We start from the raw sequence: 21,175 nt of genomic DNA on the forward strand, positions 1-21,175 counted from the left end.
GAAGAACGTCCTCCGCCTAGACCGTAAATGTTGCATGTTAAGATTGTTCGAAAGTGTGTTTGCTAATTCATATTTCAATTCATATCATTTCAAAAAAGAATTTGGACTTCCCAGAGAAGCCTCTGACCTGCATAAGGCACTGATGATCAACTAACTCTTCTCATTATTTTCTGAAATCTTAAGTATTTTCAACATTACTTTAGAGTATGACATGTACACCTTCACCATTATTACATGTGTAACTGACACCATATACAGAACTAACATCACATTATCTGCCATGGCAGTCCCCTGCTCACAACTTCATGTTAGTGCCTGACTTCTCTGTGGCATAACAACAGGCTATTGTGGTTCCTAAACTTCTACACAGAACTGCTAGCTTCCAGGAAGTTGTCAAATCCCAGAGGTATGGTCTGTACTTGTTCCTAGATGAACGTGATAAGTTTTGCTTCTGATTTCAAATTGGGATGGGCAATCTCATTCCAGCCTCAACAAATTCCACCCATCTGTAATAGAAGCCTACGCCACCACTATCCATCTGACTTCAAAAGGAAAACACAGATGGGTTTCATACTACAGAATTAACCAGTTTCTTTAGGTAGTCAGAGACAGTGCATAAATTGCTCACTATAGAAGCTACTTCTCATCATCAGCCAAACTTCCTAATCTGCATGAATGTTCAGGTGTACAGAATACCTTCCAACATTAAGCACAATGGAATAGAGAGCTTTGGTGTAACTGAAGGTGAAACATCCAGTAAGCTGCCACTATTACTAAATAGCTGGGAGCTGGGCACAGAAAGAGAGATGGAAAAAAACTTTTCATCACCTGAATATTTTGACATGGTATGGGAGTTTTCTTACACTTGAAATTTGGCTGTTTGTGGTGAGCTGTCACTTTTTTTTTTCCCCTCTCAAAATTCTCTGGCTAAGGATCACGGATCTTTTTCACAGAGATATATGTGAAGTAAGTTACTAAGCTCAATATCAAACTAAAAGGTAAAATTAAGGCCATTATATGAGCTCACATAAAAACCTCTTCCAGCTCTGAACTGAGGTGTTTGTAGACCATTGCTTTACACAAAATTGCAACAAGCCCTTGTTTCTCTGTTCCCCTCCTACAAAATTATCAAACACGTATGCTTTTAGGAATCTAATCTACAAGTTAAGTGTGTTTAAAATTAAGCACAAAAAAAGATTAGACTGGTATATAAAATTAATTCCTCCTACTATGAGCAAACAGAAAAGTCGGACAAGGGGGAACATGAGATAAACAAGAAGCAATACTCTTCCAGTTTGGAGGACTCCTGAATCAAACAGTATGCAAAACAACCTGCCTCTACTCTCCCCATTTACTTCCAGATCCTTTAATGTTTCAGCTCTCCTAGTCTAAGAAGAGACCACTAAAGGAGTTCAGTTCATCTGTTTTAAGATTATACTTGAATTCTACAACTGGCGGCTGGGGGTGACAGTGACATGCAGATTCTCTTCCGTTAGTACGCTAAAAACTTTACAGTGAAATAAAATCCAGACTTAGAAGTGATGATTCAGTGACAGTACGTGTTATGATTTCACATTCATATAATTCTGATTGCCCCTACGAGATTCACTTAGTAACAGTGAATTGTGCATCAGCAAGGTAGTGGTTATTTTAAGAGTACTTAAGAGTAAACAGTTGTTCAATTAGCAGAAAATCATAGAATCATAGAATTGCTGAGGTTGGAAGGGACCTTTAAGATCATCGAGTCCAACCTTTAACCTACCCTGACAAAAGCCACTTCTAAACCATGTCCCTAAGTGCCCCATCTACCCTTTTTTTAAACACCTCCAGGGATGGTGAATCCACCACCTCCCTGGGCAGCCTATTCCAATGTTTAATAACCCTTTCAGTGAAAAAATGTTTCCTAATATCCAATCTAAACCTCCCCTGACGTAACTTGAACCCGTTTCCTCTCATCCTATCACTTGTCACCAGGGAGAAGAGGTCAGCCCCCATCTCTCTACAACCTCCTTTCAGGTGATAAGGTCTCCCCTCAGCCTCCTCTTCTCCAAGCTAAACAGCCCCAGCTCCCTCAGTCATTCTTCATAAGGTTTGTCCTCCAGACCCCTCACCAGCTTTGCAGCCCTTCTCTGGACAAGCTCCAACACCTCAATGTCCCTCTTGTAGCGAGAGGCCCAAAACTGAACGCAGTTCAGTTACATACTTCTAGGAGGCACACAGAGAATGCAGTTCCTTAAACTTCCAAGAATGTAATGAACAAAAAAAAAGACTATTGGACCTTTAGTGAAATGTATGTGTGTAATTCAAGACCATTCACACAGTTACTCGCTACACCTCAGCTATACGCTTACTTCACACATTTTTAAATTCATCATGTCTTGGATGACCATATATAGGTCCTTTCTTGTACATTCCTTGACAGCTTTTTTCCTTGATAAGGTAAAAGCAGCTGTTTCAGCAGCAAGAAAATCCAGACACGGTAGCTTCCCAATGCCTCCAGCATAGATTTGGGAAGAGAAAGGCATATTTTCTGAACAGGTATTGCTTGGAAGAGATCTAAGGTAGCTGTGCTCAAGGCAGTTTTATGGAGAGGATGTGATCCTTGAGCCTACCCAAACTGGGTAAATGGGAAATTAACCAAGCAGTGCTTTGGTACATTAAGAAACATTGTATTATATACGTTTAAGGTGTTCCGAAGCATTTGAATGAACATTGGGTTATGTTCACCAGGGTTTTCATAGCATTTAGCAAATAATGACAATTCATGCTGATATCAGCAAAAAAAAAAAAAAAATTATGTCTTATAATGAAATTTTACCAAATAAGCTTTTCTTAAACATCCCCAAAGCTAAGGCAGGGAAGACAACTACAACTGTGGATTTAAAGAGATCAAAAGTACATTTTAAACTATTTCAACAGTTTGCTCAAATACCAGGTAACACAGTATGACAGTACTTACAGATGACAATTGCGCATACAGACTTAATTCCACCTTCCACGCAACCTGTTAGTTACATCATAACACATATACAAAGGAAAACAGTAAGAACTGAATGAACTTATATGAGCTTAAAATTTCAGCCTCTGGGTGCTTAATTCTTCTATCTGCCACTAGCAACGCTAACTAAAATTAGAAAGCAAGCTTTTTTAAACTTTGAACCTTAAGAACAGAACTCCACATAGTGCATCAGTCTGGCAGAAATCTTGCAGAACAAGAAAGCTGCTACTCCAGAGTTAAGATGAGGACAAAGATTAACCACTGGACCATGGTCTTATTTAGAAGAGGGAGTTAAGAGTAATACAGTGAAGTAACAGGACCTCTCACCGCTCGATTCTCTCTCTCCGCTGCCTCAACACCAAGGACAGAGACACCGGGATTTAGTAAAGTTTACCTGACAGAAAATGTGCATCTAAACCTAAACAAACTTGAACATGCACAAGACTAAACAGAAATGTAACAACAAAACCTTAGTATGGCCACAGTAATATCAGCATTTACATGAGGATAACAAACTCACTCAAGGAAAAAGTGTAACAAAAAAATCCCTCAACCCCTAATTCCCATACTCACGGCACTGTGATTAGTTATGGAAATGTCGTCAACATATCCGTATTTTCCTATTTAGACAATTCATTTCTCTGATGTACACCAGGACACTTTTTAAAAGTATCTCTGCTCACACACTAATCTTTGTTGAGGCATTGCTTCAGCTAAGAATTTCACACTTCCTGGCATTTTAAATATGCCTTAAAAATGTTGATATGAGGTACTTCAAACACATGGCTTTTTGCTTTTTCCTTAACTCTGAAAAAAACCCAAACACAACAAACCAATGATATTCACAATAATTTTCTGAATGCCTTTTTTTTAAGTTATCTACAAAGTCTCAATCAAAACCCCCCTAAGTTTCTATTTTTTTATCTAAGAGAACCTAGAGCCTGGGAATACAGTGTGTGTCGTATCTCCTTTCTTTTTAGAAAAAAGAAGGGAAAACAAGCGTAGTTTTCCTTGGTTTGACTGAAGGCCGGCCATCAAATCTAGGACGCCCGTAAAGCTAGGCATACTTTCTTTCTGAAACATAAGTTACTGAATATGTCCAAAAAGCTTCTGTCTGTCTTATTTTTTTCAGTAAAGCATTTTACTTCAAATAACTATCTGCTCTGGTTTTCCAGCTGTCTCCTTTCAGTCTAGAATCTGAATTTCCAATTCAAGAAAAAGAGAAGCAACACCCCCCCTCAAAAACACAAAACAACAGGCCACACAAATTAACACCTTTAAAAAAAAATCATTGACAAAGGATAAACAAATCCAATCCATCTACTTTATTTCAGGCAGTTACAAATTAAAATGGACTTGTTAGCCAAATGGACATTACTGTATTATTAACAGTGGTCTGTTGTCTAGTTCTCAAAATTACAGTGCTAAGGATGTTTTGCTCAAAAACAGGATTTTGAGGTAATACAGGGAACGTTTAGTGTTGGATAAGAAATGCCATTACATTTCGAAGGCTCTTCTTTTTTAGAGATGCATATGTCTCCTCATAGTTTTTAGTTTCTTAGATTTAGCAACAGACTTGGCAACAGACACAATGTGTTTACCCTAGAAACTTGGGAGCTAAACCAACTGTCAGAACACAGTATCAGTTGATAACTTCCAAGTACCACTGTGTGCGTGCCAAGGAGCTTCTTACTATAGTCTTTCACCTCCAAACAAAACCACTAACTGAAGTCATGACTTACTAAGCAGAAAGGTATACTCTACTTGTTAACAAAATTAACATCACTTTAAGGCCCTTAGCAGCCACTTCTTTTTAAAGAGTTACTATATCCTTCTTATCAATTGCATATTTTAGAACTCAGATCGACTTAGCAAGATTGTTTTTCCTTCAGAAGACTCTTACAGAGAACAGGACTGCTAAACTGAAGTTTCCAGTTGTAATAACGAAGATGTACTATTTTCCGTATTTACTCTTTGTAGGAACAGGATGGGAGAAAGATAAAATGAAAGGGAAGGAAAATAGATTCCTTTTTGTGCATCAAAACACTAATCAGTCATTTAAATATCTTGTGATTTGATGCTTGAATATTAAATCTCTTTGATTGCATTTTTCCCTAGGGAAAGTTATTTAGTCAAGAGGAGAACTCTTAACTCAAAATATGTGTTCATTTAAAATTACATTTATGCAAAACTCAAGGCAATGTCAGAATTCTATTTATAAAATAGTTATAAATGCCTGTTGACACTAGTTGAACCTGCCCCCTCCCCCCAGATTCTTATGGACACTTTCCCATCTACATGTAAAGAAATGGGTAATACAAAATATCTCTTATTTTCGTAAGTATTAGGGGAAAAAACCTCTAACTCAAGTCTTCAAGTGCTACGTAACACAAACAACTCCCAACTTTCCTAAATCCTCCATGGCATGAAGTGTGGGAAACAGAATGTAGTGGGATATTAAACCTGTGAGGTTTGCCGTAACTTTAGTGAGCAACCACATCTCTCTGTTGTCAACACCTATGTAAAACTGAAGAGAAAGCTTTTTAGGGCAACAAAAGGCAAGGAGGAAACTTAGCAAGTCTGCAGAAATAAGAAGGGGGAAGAGTTTAACATCAACTATTTTATGTAAGAATATACAAAAAAGACTCAGGAAAACACCTGTGTTTACTGATGGCAGGCAAATTTTTCTTGGGGATGTGTGTTTATATGTGTACACATATATTTAAAACAAAGGCATGAGTAAACTTTAACTGTGGGAAGTGTCTACTTACATCTACAGTTCTGAAGCTTAACCCTCAAAGCTAGATTTAGTAAACAAAAGCATCACATTAACCACAGAAACAAGTCTTATAATTAACACTCTGTTGCCCATGACTTTTCCTTAGCCAGGACATATATCTCTGGGTTTATGGAGGCTATATAGTTGCCCCATGTAATTTTCTAGCCTGAAAACTTGCAACTGCCAGGCAAACAGCAAAAGAGAAAGATAGCAACCAGACATTTCTACATAAATAAAAGCATGTATGCCCGCTTGCTTACTTTAACTGAGAAATGACCTCAGCAAGCAAGCATCATAGCAAACATAACAAAATTTAAAATTCTGGTACAAGTGGAAATTAAGGATGCTTTCTTTCATATTCAGAATCTAGATACCGTTTCAGAGCACATCTACTGCATCAAAAGAAACACAAGCATCTAAGTACAGCTGCCTACTGCTTAAATACTACTACGCACCTTCATTTCACGAAAGTAAACACCACCAAAACAAAACCATAAAAAAAAACAAACCCACCAACAAAAACCCACACACTTCACAATGTACATTTTAGTGGATGTTTAAAGCAACTTATGACTTGCACAGGACTTGGAAATAGTAAATTATGTTAAAACTGTAGGCAGTTACACTAGAAAAGGCTGAGAGAATAGTTACTGAATGTAGACAAGAACAACATGCAAAGAGTACTACTCTCTAGAAATCATCCAGCCTGAAGACTATGATGTATGATTCTAAGACATTTCATAAAAACTCACAGATTCGGTTAGAGTTAACCGAATACTTAGTGCCACAAAGAAAAGACTATGTTTTAAGAAGGTAAGTGCATTTCAAGTTTTAGAGAAGTAACTCAAAGTTTGCTACATCTAGAAATATAAACAGGAACTTTACAGCCTATCATCTTAGTATCACAGAATGGTTAGAGCTGGAAGGGACCTTAATGATCATCTAATTCCAACCTCCCTACCATGGGAAGGGACCCTCCCACTAGACCAGGCTGCTCAAAGCCCCATCCAACCTGGCCCTGAGCATCCCTGAAGGACAATGGAAGCCTGACAGCTAGCAAAACCCAAGACTATGAAATTGCCATGTTTGTTCTTATCACTACATTTGAAAACCTGTTTACATAACTGTATTTCTACAGTTCTCTCTTATTTGCTGTGCTTAATGCACATATGTGGAAAACATTATAATAAGCAAATAACTAAAGATCTGCAAACAGTGAAAATAACAACCCACTTCAGCAGGAGTCTTCAGCAATAACAACTATTGAATGTTATACCTATCTTAGAACGTGTTGAGTGTACGATTAAGTGATCCTGAAGTTCGAAAAGGTTTAAGTTTCATTCTCCACTCAGACAGCAAAACTGAGATGGAAGTGATAGATTTTCGGCCTCCAAACTCGGATTTTCTTACTTTGAGTAGTACTTCAGTACTGACTTCTGTATTTCCGCGTAGTGAACATCACAATTTTACTTACATCACACCTGCCTCTGAAGGCGCTTCTGGGGTTTTCAGTCTAAACAGAAACCCTTCCACCTTCTATTTCTGACCGCAAATAAGAACTATACTAGCAAGGCAGAGCTAAGTTCTGGCTGCAGCAGTTCGGCGGCGGCCCGAGCCTCACCACCCGTCAGGAGGAGGCAAAGGCGACAACGCTTCAGCAGCGGGCCCCGCTCGGCTCCCCGGGCCCGCCCGTTCCTCCCCGCTCCCCCGCCAGGCGCGCTCCCGCGCCCGCAGCCACAACTTCCCCGCGCCCCCGGCGGCGGCGGGCGGCTCGGCAGCGCCACCCGGTGGGGCATCGCGGGCAGCAGCGCCGCCAGGGCCCGTCTCCCCGCCGCTGCCGCACCAGGCCCGGCCCAAGAACCCAGAGACAAAATGGCGGCCGCCCGCGGTGTCACGTGACCCCCTTTGTGCCTTTCGGGGGCCCCGGCGACAGGGCCGCCAGCCCCGGCGGGGACCGGGCGGGGGGCAGAGGGGGTCGCAGGGAAGCGCAGGGGGAAGGCGCGGTAAGGGGCCGACGGGCTCGGCACCTTCCCTCCCCAGGTTCTCCCCCCCTCTCCCGGCGGGCGGGGAGAGCGGGGAGAAGATGGCGGCCATTTTGTGCTTGCGCAGAGGCGAAGGTGGGGGCCCCGGGTGCGGGGGGGATGGAGGGACCCGGCCGAGGGGGGGGGGGGGGGGTCTCACGTACCGACTCCTCTTCCTTCTCCATGCCCGTGGGCATCTGCGGCACGGCCCGGTTAATGGAGGCATATTCGGCCAAGTCGGGCAGGTCCTCGCAGCGGAAGACGGGCAGCGGCTTGGACGCATCCAGCGCCCGGGCCCGGAACGACAGTTTGCTCATGTTAGGCGGCGATGGCGGCTCCGGCTGGGGAGGGGGGGGCGACAGCAAGAGCGCTCCGAGCTGAGAGCCGGACCCCGCCGAGCGCTCTCATGGAGGGACCGGGGCTCCCCCGGCAGGGCGGGGCGCGCTCCGACACGGGGCCCGGCGGCGCCGGCTGGCGCGGCTGGGCTGGGCGCTGGCTTCTCTCCTCCGCCGCTCCGGCTCCGCTCAATACGCCACGGCCAACATGGCGGACATTAAACCTCGACTGGCCGCCTCTTTCAGCCAACCCCAGCGCCACAGCCATTCCCACACTGCATCGCGCAGGGGCGCGGGCACAGCGCCGCCCGGGGGAGAGCGCGCGCAGCGCGGGCACGGCCGCGCGGGCTCGGGAGCGCGGGAGGGCTCGGAGTGGCCGGGCGGCGGGCGCCGCCGCTCCCCGCGGGACCCCGGCTCGCCTGGGGAGTGGGGGAGAAACGGGGGAGCTTTTCCTCAGCGTGCAGCCAGGACGTTCCCCAGCGTGCCCGCCTACCTCGGAGCTGCGCCGGGGAAGGCGGGCTCCGCGCCTGTGGGGACAAGGCGGTTCGGCTGGCCCCCGGTCCCCCTTCCCTGAGGTAAAATGAGCAGCGCCTTTCCCTGACAGCCTGCTAGCTACGGGGAACGCGGGGAAGAGGAGCGGGAGAGCGCCGGTCCCGAGCTTTCCGCTCACTCCGGGGGCCGCACCGAAGGATGGTCGCCCCCGAGCGCTGAACTTACCCCGAGCCGGCCGCCCGGTTCCCCTCGAGGGCGGCGGCCCCCAGAGCGGCCCGGCTGCGGGACGGCTGAGGGGCCGCCCGGGGAGGGAGAAGCGCTCCTCGCCTCAGGGGGCTCGCTCCCGAGCCCCGCGGCGGCACCTCCGGACCCCTCAGCAGCACCTGCCCGCCCGGCCGGGTCCCGCCCCGCATCAGCGCCACGGGTTCGCATTCGCGCTAAATGAAGGAGAAACGCGGGCACCTCCCTGAAAACGCGAGGAACCGTGAGAACCTCCACAACAGTATTTCCAGCTTGTTTCTCTGAGGCTTTCAGCAACTTGGGCCCGTAGCGAAGTGCAGACACGTGAAGCGCTTTAACCCTTGCTTGGATTTAAGTTACCAGTTACCCGTTCAAGCGAGCTCACTACAAGCAAAGGTTAGAACCAATTTGAGCGTGTCTCATTAGGTAAGCTCATTTATGCCTCGGTGATTTGATTAAATTGATGCAGTATTCCGCTATAAGCAAGCAATAGGAAATTCAGAGTCTCAGTTAATGTCTCCACATGCCGGGCCGGGTCGTCACAGCACAGCCATAAAAGTGTCAAAACCCCTTTCTCCCAGGCCATGCTAGAGCTACCTAGTTAAGGAACCCTTCATGTACTTATACATATTACATTCTTGCATTAACTTATAACGTAATTCTAGTTCTATAGTTACATCAGAAATGCGCCTTCCTGAAGATATGTTTAGGTTCATTAAAAAGTGTGAGATAATTGTGTTTTGTTTGAATTTAAGCTTCCCCTCTACTTTTAAAGCAAAATATTGTAGTTTTGTGCTTGTATGAGAATCAGTAGACAGAACTTGTTCTCTATCACATTACTCCTGGGAAATAGAACTTTCAGAAATAGGACATAAATGTAACAAAAGCATTAGAAAAGCTTTGGTATGCTTAGTAGTTTTTAAAATCTGATATATCTATAATAGCAGCAAAAGCCTTTTTTTTTAATTGCATCACCTCTTTAATAGTAATACCACCATTCTTAACCTTAACCAGCTCCTAGCCACTGGATGAACTATTGCTAGATGCAGTTGTTAACAGCAGTTGCAAGCCAACTATTTGCATGCCTGACTTCCCCAAAGGTCTCCCAAACTGTTTCACCTGCAAGCCATTTAGCTTCACAACCTCTCTGGGACAGGAAATTCTGTCTGTACTGCAAATGGGTAATGCAGCAGAAGGCAGCTGCTAGGGAGAATAAAGCTTTTTTTTTTTTTTTTTAAGGGAGGGTGGTTGGTTGGGTTTTGTTGTTTGCTTGGTTTTTTGGTTTTTTTTTTTTTTTAAAGGAGAGTGGCATGAACTAAGGAATATCACTGTATTCACAGAATCACAGTATTCATTTGTATTTCAGTAGTTACATCAGAACCAAATGTTAAAATTGCATATTGCTTTTTGTGCTGATTTTAAAGCGTAAAACACACACTAGTTAGAATAAGTAATCCTAAAGTACTCCTAAAATAAATTGCACATAAAACACCTACAGAGTTTTCCACAAATACTGAATAATTTAGCTTATGCAACTAGCAGATAGATTAGGTGATGAAAAAAAAAAAAAGGAGAGAAAACCAAACAAAAAACCCCCCTGCTATCATAGATTAGCTTTGACCTGAAACACTAAATGAAAATGAAATACCTGGCAGCTAAGCAAAAATTAAAGCCATTAAATATAACTTTCCACTTCCACTGATGAAAGAAAAACAATACATAATGAAAAGTGAAGTATAGAAAATATCCTGAACCATAAAGAAAGAATATTCAAGTTTAAACTTGTCCTTAATTGACCTATGCATTTCTAACCCTACCACAGGCTTGAGAAAACTGCAGAACAAGCAGAATGGACAATAATATTTGGATACAAACAGGACAGAATGCATTAAGAAAGAGTTTTGGCCTGAAACTCTTAGACTCATCAGCTTTTAATGTTTTGGCAATAAAATAGATTGCATTTAACTATTTTGTAGCAGAAGTTTGTCCTCAAAATTACCTAAATTAATATGCTAGTAAGATGAAAAGTGTGATATTTGAAAACAATGTGACATCAGCCCTAATTTCTGTTCTGTAAAGGTGATAACACGAAAAAGTGTAGAACATAGATATAATGATGTTTCTATTTTACCTTCTTTTCAGTTATGATATGCAGATATATTTTAAGTTTTGTCGTTCTGTAGCATTTACCAAAACGCTTACATTACGTTTGTAGACATCAGTGCTGCACTATGACAGTAAGTTAATGTAAAATTGGTATGTTTTGCATTATGACCAAAATACTCTGTTAGCTCTCAGTAGGAAAAAAAAAGAGAAAAAAAGAAGAAGAAATCAGTAGGTGTAGACTCATTTGCTGTACTAAAGTGCTATATGTCCATTTTAAAAACTAAAATCTAATGAACTGTAAGGTAACTGAAATATAATGAATACAGCATTTTGAAGTGCTCTTTTTTTGTTAAAACCGCTGAAATTAGATCTTTAACATTGGAGACATCTCTTTAAGGTTTATCTTTTTATGATCTCAAAATACTTAGTTAAAAAGGTTTACTGAAATGAAATAACTTTGTACATCAGCTATGTAGGTGGTAAATATAACCATTTCAATATACATTCAAAAATACTAAATTCAGATTGAGCATTAAGGGCTAAGATCTACAACTTGATCCATACAGGTACAGAAAGAGGTCTCCTGTGGTGTCATCTAACTCAGGTTTGTGAGCCCCAAAAAACTTAACTTGCTACTTTGTATTGAAAGTTCTATTTGACAAGTTTTTACACATTTACTATTGGACAAGTTTTTAAAAATGTTAGTATTTATTTAGTTTTGTGACTTAAAACCTCTCTGAGTCAAAGAAAGACTTTCAGTAGTTTCTTTAAGCATGAGTTTTAGTCTTCCAAACATGGGTTCATACTGTCTCCCATTCTAACAGCAATCATTGGTTCTAGTCACAAAATAGCCATGCATAAAGGGCATATAGGTTAAACTGGGTGTCATTTTTGGTGCTTTCTGGAATCAAGCAGCTCTGTATTTTAAGGATATAAAATTCTAGGATACAGTTGTTCAACTTTTAAAAAAACAACTTTTTTATATATTTTTTTTCTCTCTTTTTTATATTAGTTTATCTCCAATAAGTAATATATATATATATAGGCAAGCATAAAATAAAGGAGTTAAAGGCTGAAATAAAGTACAATATAAAAGCTAATGTTGCATACATGGGTTTTCTATTGTTCTACTTTCAAGGAAAGCCTGTTATTTGAGAAAATCATTATCCACAGCAATACATAGTATTAACAGTGAACATTTGAAGTCATTCCACTCTCCAGCCTCACTGGAAGAGGAAGTTTTGTTTGCTTTTGTTTTTTTAAGCTTTCTTCCTTCCTTCCCCTCACCCCCAAAATAATCATACATTGAAATCCAGAGTCAAAATGGGATTAGAAATCAAGTACATTTGACTCCTTATATACATTCATTTTCTCTGGCCATAATTTTCTTGTACCTACTTAAAACTGTAACAGTCAACAATTAAAAACAGAGCATGTTATTCTCATTTGCCAGCCATTGAAAAATAGTTCTTACACACAGAATACTGTATTTTCATAAACTAAGGAACATGATGAGTACACCAAACTATACGCTAACTTACATTTCCATAAATATTTGCAATTTTTCATTTTTCTCACTCTGGGACTACTTTACACCTTGCTTCTACTATTGTAGAGCTCACTAACTCATCATTTATTTATATAGCAATTTTGTTGACCTGTTTTTTGCCTTTTATCTCCACAAATGCTGACTACTCTGAACTGATAAAAAGTATCACTGGTCTAGTTTCCCCCCACTTTCAGTAATCAAGTATTAAGAAATGACATATTATGAAGTTACCGTACTCATGTTTCTTTCCAGAATGACTTACTTTTAGGGGTATTTGGAAAGATATAGGTGGCTCTCTTGATCTGTAGTAAGCTATTATGAATTTTGTGTATTACGTGTGTTCCTGTTTTACATTTGCTAGTGATACTTCTATTCAAATTTGCTTCTCAGCTACCTTTTGCTGTTTATGTTTTATAACATTACAGGATCTATATTTTTTAAAATCATCTCAGCAAGCTACCTGGAGTTTGTTTTAAAGTGAGCTAAGTGTAGGCAAATATGACACTAGAGGTTCTTCATTATTTTATAAAATGTCACAGTCCAGTAGTAAGTAGATGCATATAGAAATTATCTTAACAGCATGAAGATTTCAACCATAAATGAACTGATGTAATTCATAGTGAATTTCACCTTATTTGCTGGTGTCAACTGCCTCTTTTAAAAGAGATTATGGATATGTCATATTTAAAGAGTTCAGACACCATACTACAAAACCAGTGTAGAACGCCCTTGTGATGACTTCTGCCATTCTTTTGAAAGATAATTTAGTGGTTCATAGCTTTGGCATCTCAAAGAATGGTATGATATTGGTTATTTTAGGTGTTATTGGTCGAGATGCAATAGGTACAAAGCTTGTTTGAAGTCCTTTCTGAATCATAATTTGAAGCAGCGACCAAGTAAATCTCTTCCTCAATTCTTGTGTTAATGAGGGGAAAGTAATTTGTCATTTATATATTTTTATATATTAATTTTGTTTCTGTAGTGAACTTGTAGGTACATGTATTGCAGCACTAAATCTTCTAGTTACCTTTTTGTAAGCACTTCCAATTTACACTGCAGAATGTCAGATAGAGATGAGAAGGGATAATACTGCATTTAATCTTATATTTCTGTTACAGTTCAAGAGCTAGTAAGTAAACATGATCTTTTAGATTCCGAAGCTGCCTAAAAAAAAAAAAAATAATTAAATTTGAAGATCTAACAGCCTGGTAAAACTAGCAGCTCAGAGGCATTAAACACAAGCACGCACCACTATAAAACCAATGATTGCTGTTCTCATGAGCAGTATGTTACTAGAAATGACCAGTAAAGCAGCGTTACAAAACTAGCTGAGTCCTGAACTTTCAGAACAGAAACACAGAAGTTGGCTTTCTTGCAACAACATCTGAAGTTTTAACACTTTGTTGCAAGCAGCCATGCTTCAAACTGGGTAAGGAATTGCCATGTGATCAACAGGTTTCACATTTTAAGACTACATGCATGAAATTACAAGGCAGCATTATTTTGCATTAGGTAATACTAACAAAAACAAGATAGGCTGAAACGAACAATAGTTCTGTCATTTCTCAGGCTCTCCCCATGAGACTATCACTTTTTAGTGTGTTGCCTTTGTCAACAACATTGGTTTAAGATACTGTGGTCCCGCTTTCTGCTTTGCTGTTTATTCTTTTTCCTCTATAGCTCCATTCCCCCTTCATTTGTATCAGCACAGTTGCTCCTGAAGCTGCACTGAGTACCAAGTGAGAATTGGAAAAGATATGTTAACAACTCAGAAAAAAAACCCAACTACATAAATCAGAAGAAAAGCCACTTGAAAAGATCCATGTTAGAAGTCATCTTCCCCCAATAGCTACAGCTTATTGCCACTGCCCTCTTCCTTCACGTGATCCAGTTTGTGAAGGCTACAGAATACAGCAGTCTGGTGTGATAAGTCGCGCGCAAAAAGGATTTGAATATAATAAAACCGTATATGCAATTTAACATGCACTCAAAACAGTAATACACTGTCATATGCTATATTTGAAAACCTTTGCCTACAAGACTAGTGTCTGAACTAATCTATAAATGAAGCATTTCTTACTTTCTTTCATACTGATGACACATCACCGTGTATGGGTGAAAGGACTTAGATGCCAATTTAATGGCGTAATCTTACGTGGGGAATGTGTTGTCAGCCATACATATTCAAAAGTAGAGTCCAACATCCTCAGGGAAACTGTCTGAACCTGAAAGGTGTTATGCCACAGAGCTATATCCAGAAGGGGAGGAAAAGCCACTAGCCACCAATTCTCTTACTTTGAAGAAACAAAGCTAACAGAGGAACAGAGAAAGCTTTTACCACATTTCTACTTTTGCGACTTAAAGATGATGAGGCAGTTGCCCCCATAGGAGGAGCAGAAAGACTGCAAGAGGAACTAATGATTTAGGATTATTATTTTACAGACTCAAGATTTGTCCTGAAATCACCTGTACAGATAGAGCCCATTTTATCATTCTCTTGCCTAAAATTTATCTGAAAGTACAAAGGGTTTGTGGGAGTTTTTTTGGTACTGTAGAAAAAATTAACTTCCTTTACATGGCTTCTTCAGGACACAAGTTCTTATGCATGTAGGGAAAACACATAACAGCGGAAGCAGTTATTTTGTTAGATACAGCAGTGGTAAAAACACAAAGACTCTTCTGTATTGAAAGGTATCTTTCTCTGGGTAAGTGTTACCAGATTCAGAATAGTTATCCTAAGAATTGTAAGGGTTGCAAGAGAAGTGATTTACGAGTTTCTCCTTTACTCTTCCATTCCATAATGTGTATTACCTCCAAAATATTATGCTAGACACACCCTGAATTCTTGCTTTAGTCATATTCTCCAGCAACTCAATTCTAAAAGATTATTTTGTGGAACAAGTAGTAAGATAGACAAAGTTTTAAAATGTAACCTTTTTGCAAATAAAAAAAGATAAATCCAAAAATGTCTGACTTTATGCTCTGGGTTTTTTTTAAACTTTATCCAAAATATTTTGTATTCTGAAATACAAAACAATAATAATATTAAAATCACAATTTATTCTTTCATGATAATTACCCTAAAACATTATGGTAAATAAAATCTGAGCTGGGCAGACAGGCTAGCCACCTCTTACGTAGGCGTGGACTTCTGCAAACATTGGTTTATAACACATGAATAATTTCTGAGTCAAGTGAAGTTAATTGTATAATTATGTATTTCCAGTAGAAGGACTGGCAGAAGGGCAAAAGTCTTATCCTTTTCTTGATGGAAATGCAAAGGATTGGGCTTGCAAAAAAAAAAATAAAACAAACAAAAAAAAACAACCAAGAAAAACCCAAAAAACCAACCCAAAACCTAAGCAAACAAAACCCCAAACCAAATAAAAAAGCCCCACCTTCTCTTGCCAACAGAACTGCTAATTCATTAATCAAAGAAACAAAGAGTTAAGTATAGACTGACATTCCACATAGGATAAGGCAAAAGGCTAAAAATGTAGAACAGAAACAGAGAAATTATGGTTGTATATAGATCTGACGGTAGGCACAGTGATGGACACAGTCCTGAATCCTTCAGCTGACCCTTAAGGCAAAACCAACCAAACAAAAAATGCCCACCACCAACACACGCCCGACACCACGACGTGAACCTTAGGCTGCCAGTGGTCACCCGCTAACCGGGGATAAAGGAGCACACTGGGGACAAGCTACACTTCTTTGCATAACTTTAGAAAGCTTACCGCTATGCGGTTAATTGCATGGCTCCATGTGTGTGCAAATATACAGCAAATTCAATCCAGGTAAGCTTGTACGCTCTAACTTTCTACATTTTCCTTTAAAAATAAATAATTTACTTTAACACCTTACACTCCCAAGATAGGATTGCTGTCTTACAAGTCCACCTATGAAAATTGTTTCAAGCGCTTCAGAGCTTCAGGATAGTATGACCGGGTATTTTCAGAACTTCAGAACTATATATTGCTGATGTTAAATAATGTGGAGTTCTAGTCCGATATCTACCCTATAACATCAAATGCTTTAAATTGCAGTTCCTGAATCAGAATGAAAGTAGTATGTCTGCTTCAAGCAATTCAGGAAAACATTGATTTATACCCAGATAGGAATTAGCTAGGCTCAGAAGTCTTTTGGTGCAGGGAAGTCTACTTTCATCGTGGAATGAAGAGGCATTTCCTACTGCATATGTTTAGGTTGGGGGGGTGGTCAAGCCTTTTTCTTTTTTTTTTTGTGATGTTAGTGAGATCTACCTATGTACCTCCAGACCGAATCAAAAGGATTGTGTCACTAAGTATCTAATACAGTCTATACCATCTTGACTTAAGATAAAAAGAAAGAAACTTCAGATAAAAGGAAAAACCCACAAATTACTCAGCTTCTGGATTTCAAAAGTCCGATGTTATTGGTTTCCAAGAACACACACACAAAAAAAAAATCTTTCAACTTCAGATGTTGATTCCTTTACACTACACACTAGTTTGATTTATACTTCTAAATAAAGCATAAGGTAGAATGTTATAGAGATATTATTTGTATCCTGGGATACAAATTAATCATGATCATATTTATAACCTAACACTTAGAGCTTTCTGAACTGTGTATCTAAGTAATAACACTGGGGGCTTTTTAGTGAAGAAAGCTAATGAACTAAGTTCGAATATGTGTATCCAGCAGAGGAGGCTAGATCTGAACACAAAACTGATCTGAGTGTTTTGATTTTTTTTTTTTTGTAAATGATAGTATCAGCATAAAAATGGAAAACTCTGACAGGGTTAACCTGAAGAAAATACATTTTCAGAGGTCTTTCAGTGTTTGGGGAATGCAAAAAACTTGTGAGAGTTGGGCAGATGTTGAAAGGGAAAATATTTTTGTTTAGATGGAAATATGAAGTTGCCTGAAGAAGAAAGATAGAGGAATCATATTAGATTATTTTCTCTATGTAACTAACATAGGTGAGCTCAGAAGACCCAAGCTCATGTGATATCATTGGCATTTTATTCTCCCCCCCATGAAATCCTCAAGTCTGGTGTAGGGGCACCCTGAGAAGCACAACCAAGTGGAAAGCAGTTTTCTCAAATCATTTAGAGTACAAGCAGTTAAAGCTTTCACTCCCTCACCAATACGGACACTCCATTCTCACTCTCGTTTTAAATACGGTGTTAGTTTTACTGTTGTCTGGCGCTCTGTTGACTTGTCCAAGAGAAGACAGACCACTGTCATTATCACAGGGGCCTGTGCACAGGCCAGCTACTGGTCACAAGTGACAAGTCTGCTGAACTTCATCTGATTTGTAAGCAACTCAAGAAGGGTGTTAGCACAAAAGGACATGACATAATTAAAGAAAAAAAAAAAAAAGTCAGTGGAGAACATAGGAGATAGTTTCTCACATTAAAGTAGCTCATCTGAAAGTCTGCTTGACTAGAGCTTCCAAGTTCCACAGATTCCTGCCATACCAAATTTTTAGCTTGAAATTGATTCAGAGATGACAAAAGAAATCAGAATACTTTCTTACAGATTCTTCATTCATTATGTGATTATAAATGGATATGGGCCAAACAGAATATGTGTATATGGAGTCATCAGGTGTAAGATTTTTTCCCCTCTGTTATCCAGCGTGTCTTCTCTTTAAAAGATGCTGATTGTGGTACTTTTCTTGAATTGTGAATACACAATCACATTGTCTAAAGGCATAAAGATATTCTGTCTTGTATGGATATCTTTAAGACCATCACAAATAACAGAACTGCTCTGCATTATAACATTTGAAATAAAATTTTAAGCTTTCTTAAGAAAAAACTCTGAACTAATTCATCCAGGTAACGCACCCTATCTATGCCTGGCATTACAGATGAAAAGCTGTCAGGTAAAAGGACCCTTCCAAGAAATTTATACTTTTAGTCATCAGGTTATAGAAGCACCGAGATTCTTAGTAAACAGATAAAGGACCTAGGGGATGCCTATAGTGCTGAAAGACAGATCCAAGTCACCTGCTTTTTGTAGCCTGTTTGAATAAACATGGAAAACTCTCTCTTATTTATGTTAATGAATATTCAAGATGCAGGCACATGTGAGACAAGGGAAGTCTTGCTTCCAGTGAGGAAGTTTCTTAAAGCTCTGAAGGGGAGAGAAGATTAAGAGCTACCTTTTCACTACCTAAATCATGCGTGAGTCAGAATAAGCAAACATTGGGGTGTGGGATTTATCTGATTAAGGACATTCACATTGGAGCTAGTCATACTAGCTCTAATAAATACTAGATCTGATCAGCATAACCAGTGAAGTTTAAAATATGGTTGTTATCACAGCAGACATCCAAAATCTCAATTTATGGGGCTCTTTTTGTTGTTCGTTTTCTAAAGATGTGATTTACTTGAACTGTTTCTTTTCAATGACTCGAATCATGGATTTAACAATACCATTCTAAAGCCAGGTGAAGAAATTTCTACATTAAGTGTTTACAATACAGTGATTCCAGTTTACTTAGAAGCATAGTTTACTGTTAATCCATTGAAGCACGAGTTAACACCACTTTACAGGCTCGTTACCTTGATATCTAACCATACACTTGTAAGCACAGGTCCCAGAGAAAAACCAAAATGGAGCCTGACAAAAAGAGGACTGCTCTGGGAGGAATAGCTCCTTGGTTCTGCTCACTGTTCCTGGGGCTTCCTACATTTTACATTTAAACATTATTGAGTAAAATCCATGAAGTAGCCCTGGGAGCAGGGATGACAGCCAGCTCAATATATTGTAAAATCCAACTCCTTCTTTTCCCTTTCCCTAGCATTTTTCACTCCAAAGCGGTCCCGATTGTCTTCAACAACAGAAGATGGAAAGTTAGTGTCCTACCATTTGAAACCGTTTGCTCCAGGTTTGCATTCCCACAGACAGCCTAACTTTTAGAGCTCTTGCTATTTTTGCTGGTGCACAAACCAATAGCCACTGGCATCTATAACTGATGTTTTCTATTGTACAGTATTGTGTGCCTCTCAGCAACTTTCCCTTTACCAGCCAGAACCTCCCTAACAGCATCTCAACTCCCTGCACAGCTAGTGAACGCTGGTACTCACGTGTCATTTGTTAGTTCCCATCTCTCTCTGGGAAGGCCCAGCCTTCCGGTAGGGCCGTTGTTGATACAGGGAGATAAGCAGATAGATACAGGGAGATACAGAGATAAGCAGAAAGAATAATTTTTTATCAAATGTACTAATTTTTTAAGCACTGCAATACCTCCTTTAAGGGTCAAATCTTGACCACCAATTTTAGGCTCTAACTATTATCAGTAGGGAATTTATGACAAAAACATCCTATTAAGGAAATTCATAGTATTGGTATTATCTTGCTCCTGGGGCCAAAGGACAGTCCAGTGGTAACACAATATACTGGAAAGATGACTTAGCTAAGAATATAGAGAAGGCCATGGGAGCTGAAGCCACTGGTATATGGTCACACATGTCCAAGGCATACTTTGTTGCTTACAACAGCAAGCCAGAGAAATTCTGTTCCAAAGCATTGATATTCCCTTCCCCCACATCCATATGTTTACTAAAGCATTTAAAATTTAGGATTGGCTCAAGGATTTGGACAGCTTCACTACAACACGGATTAACTCCCTGAGCTATCTGATAAAAGAGGAAAATATGAAGAATGCTAAAAAGTAGAAGGATGCAGTAGCCAGAGCAGTTTCCTCTGGCATATAGGAGGTAGAGCAGATTATTTCATAACGCTGAAAAAACATGCAAATACCAGTCTGGAAGAGGTATGGAGGGACCTAACTTTCTAGAAGATGAGAATCTGAAGCAAGCAAGAAATATATCATCCTTTGTTCACAGCTGGGAAACAGGTGACCCATGAAGCAAGTTTTTTAAAAAAATATTCATTGCTATAACTTGATGCTGACATGTACGATGTGGAGTACTACAGAGAGCAAAGTCATGAAATAAGAAAGGTGAGAAACAAGACTATGTCACAAGGTTCAGAACGTGAAGATACCTTCCCCCCACACCTCCTGAAACCTTGTTGAGTGTTGAATCAAGGAAACAATGAATAGTTCAGAACCCTCAAAAGGAACAACCAGGAGCCCCAGGTGTCAAGGTATGTTATCACCTGTAGGAAAATAGAGAACACAGTGATAGATGAGTGAATGAAACAGGAGTTATGGCTTTTATTTGAACCGAGTCCCAAACAATGTCCTTTTATACCACTACCAGACATCTGGGGAACTGTCTTCATGTTATTATTGCCTAAGTTTGGAAGCTGGTTAAATCTGCCTGGGATCTAAACATCTGCACTTCTATGACAATTTTAGACACGATAGCCATCTTTACCCTGTCCCTCTTACTTGAGTATGTAATACCAGTAATATTGGTTGGAGAAATGTCATGAAGGCACACAGAACATTTTGGTCAGCCAGGATGAGTTAAGATCTTGGAAAAAGTTTATTTGGTTTACAGTAGGATGCTATACTTCAAATAGTTCTAAGCCAGGAGAGCCAAATACCTTTGAAAGGTGTATGGAGTCTATACAGAGTTTCTAGGTAAAAGAGAAACTATACTAAGAGAAAAATTTATGAGTTTTGCCATCTTAGAATGGGAGGAATAGATAGGGGACAAAATTAAGGAACCCACCAAGAAAAAAAAA

At 39.9% G+C, this 21,175-nt stretch overlaps 1 protein-coding gene and 1 long non-coding RNA gene across 11 annotated transcripts in view; one reads left to right on the forward strand and one right to left on the reverse strand.

Moving 5' to 3' along the window:
- Positions 1 to 21,175, reverse strand: part of EPC1 (enhancer of polycomb homolog 1) — a 68,337-nt gene that overhangs the window by 42,949 nt on the left and 4,213 nt on the right. For 2 of the 10 annotated variants that reach the window (XM_054189446.1, XM_054189444.1), the window contains exon 1: positions 7,963 to 8,339. The exons of 2 other annotated variants lie outside the window; for them this stretch is intronic. In XM_054189446.1, the coding sequence (XP_054045421.1) occupies positions 7,963 to 8,115 (153 nt within the window). In that variant the 5' untranslated portion in view covers positions 8,116 to 8,339. Of the gene's footprint in view, positions 1 to 7,962; positions 8,344 to 21,175 lie in introns of those variants that run through there. 6 more of the 10 variants (XR_008464629.1, XR_008464628.1, XM_054189442.1 and 3 more) reach the window with 6 other exon arrangements.
- On the forward strand, positions 8,480 to 19,298 carry LOC128904761 (uncharacterized). The gene is made up of 3 exons (XR_008464630.1): positions 8,480 to 9,291; positions 9,880 to 10,046; positions 11,538 to 19,298. It is a non-coding gene; the product is annotated as an uncharacterized LOC128904761 (long non-coding RNA).

This window comes from Rissa tridactyla, chromosome 2 (genome assembly GCF_028500815.1).
Source record: "Rissa tridactyla isolate bRisTri1 chromosome 2, bRisTri1.patW.cur.20221130, whole genome shotgun sequence".
NCBI classification, from domain to species: domain Eukaryota; kingdom Metazoa; phylum Chordata; class Aves; order Charadriiformes; family Laridae; genus Rissa; species Rissa tridactyla.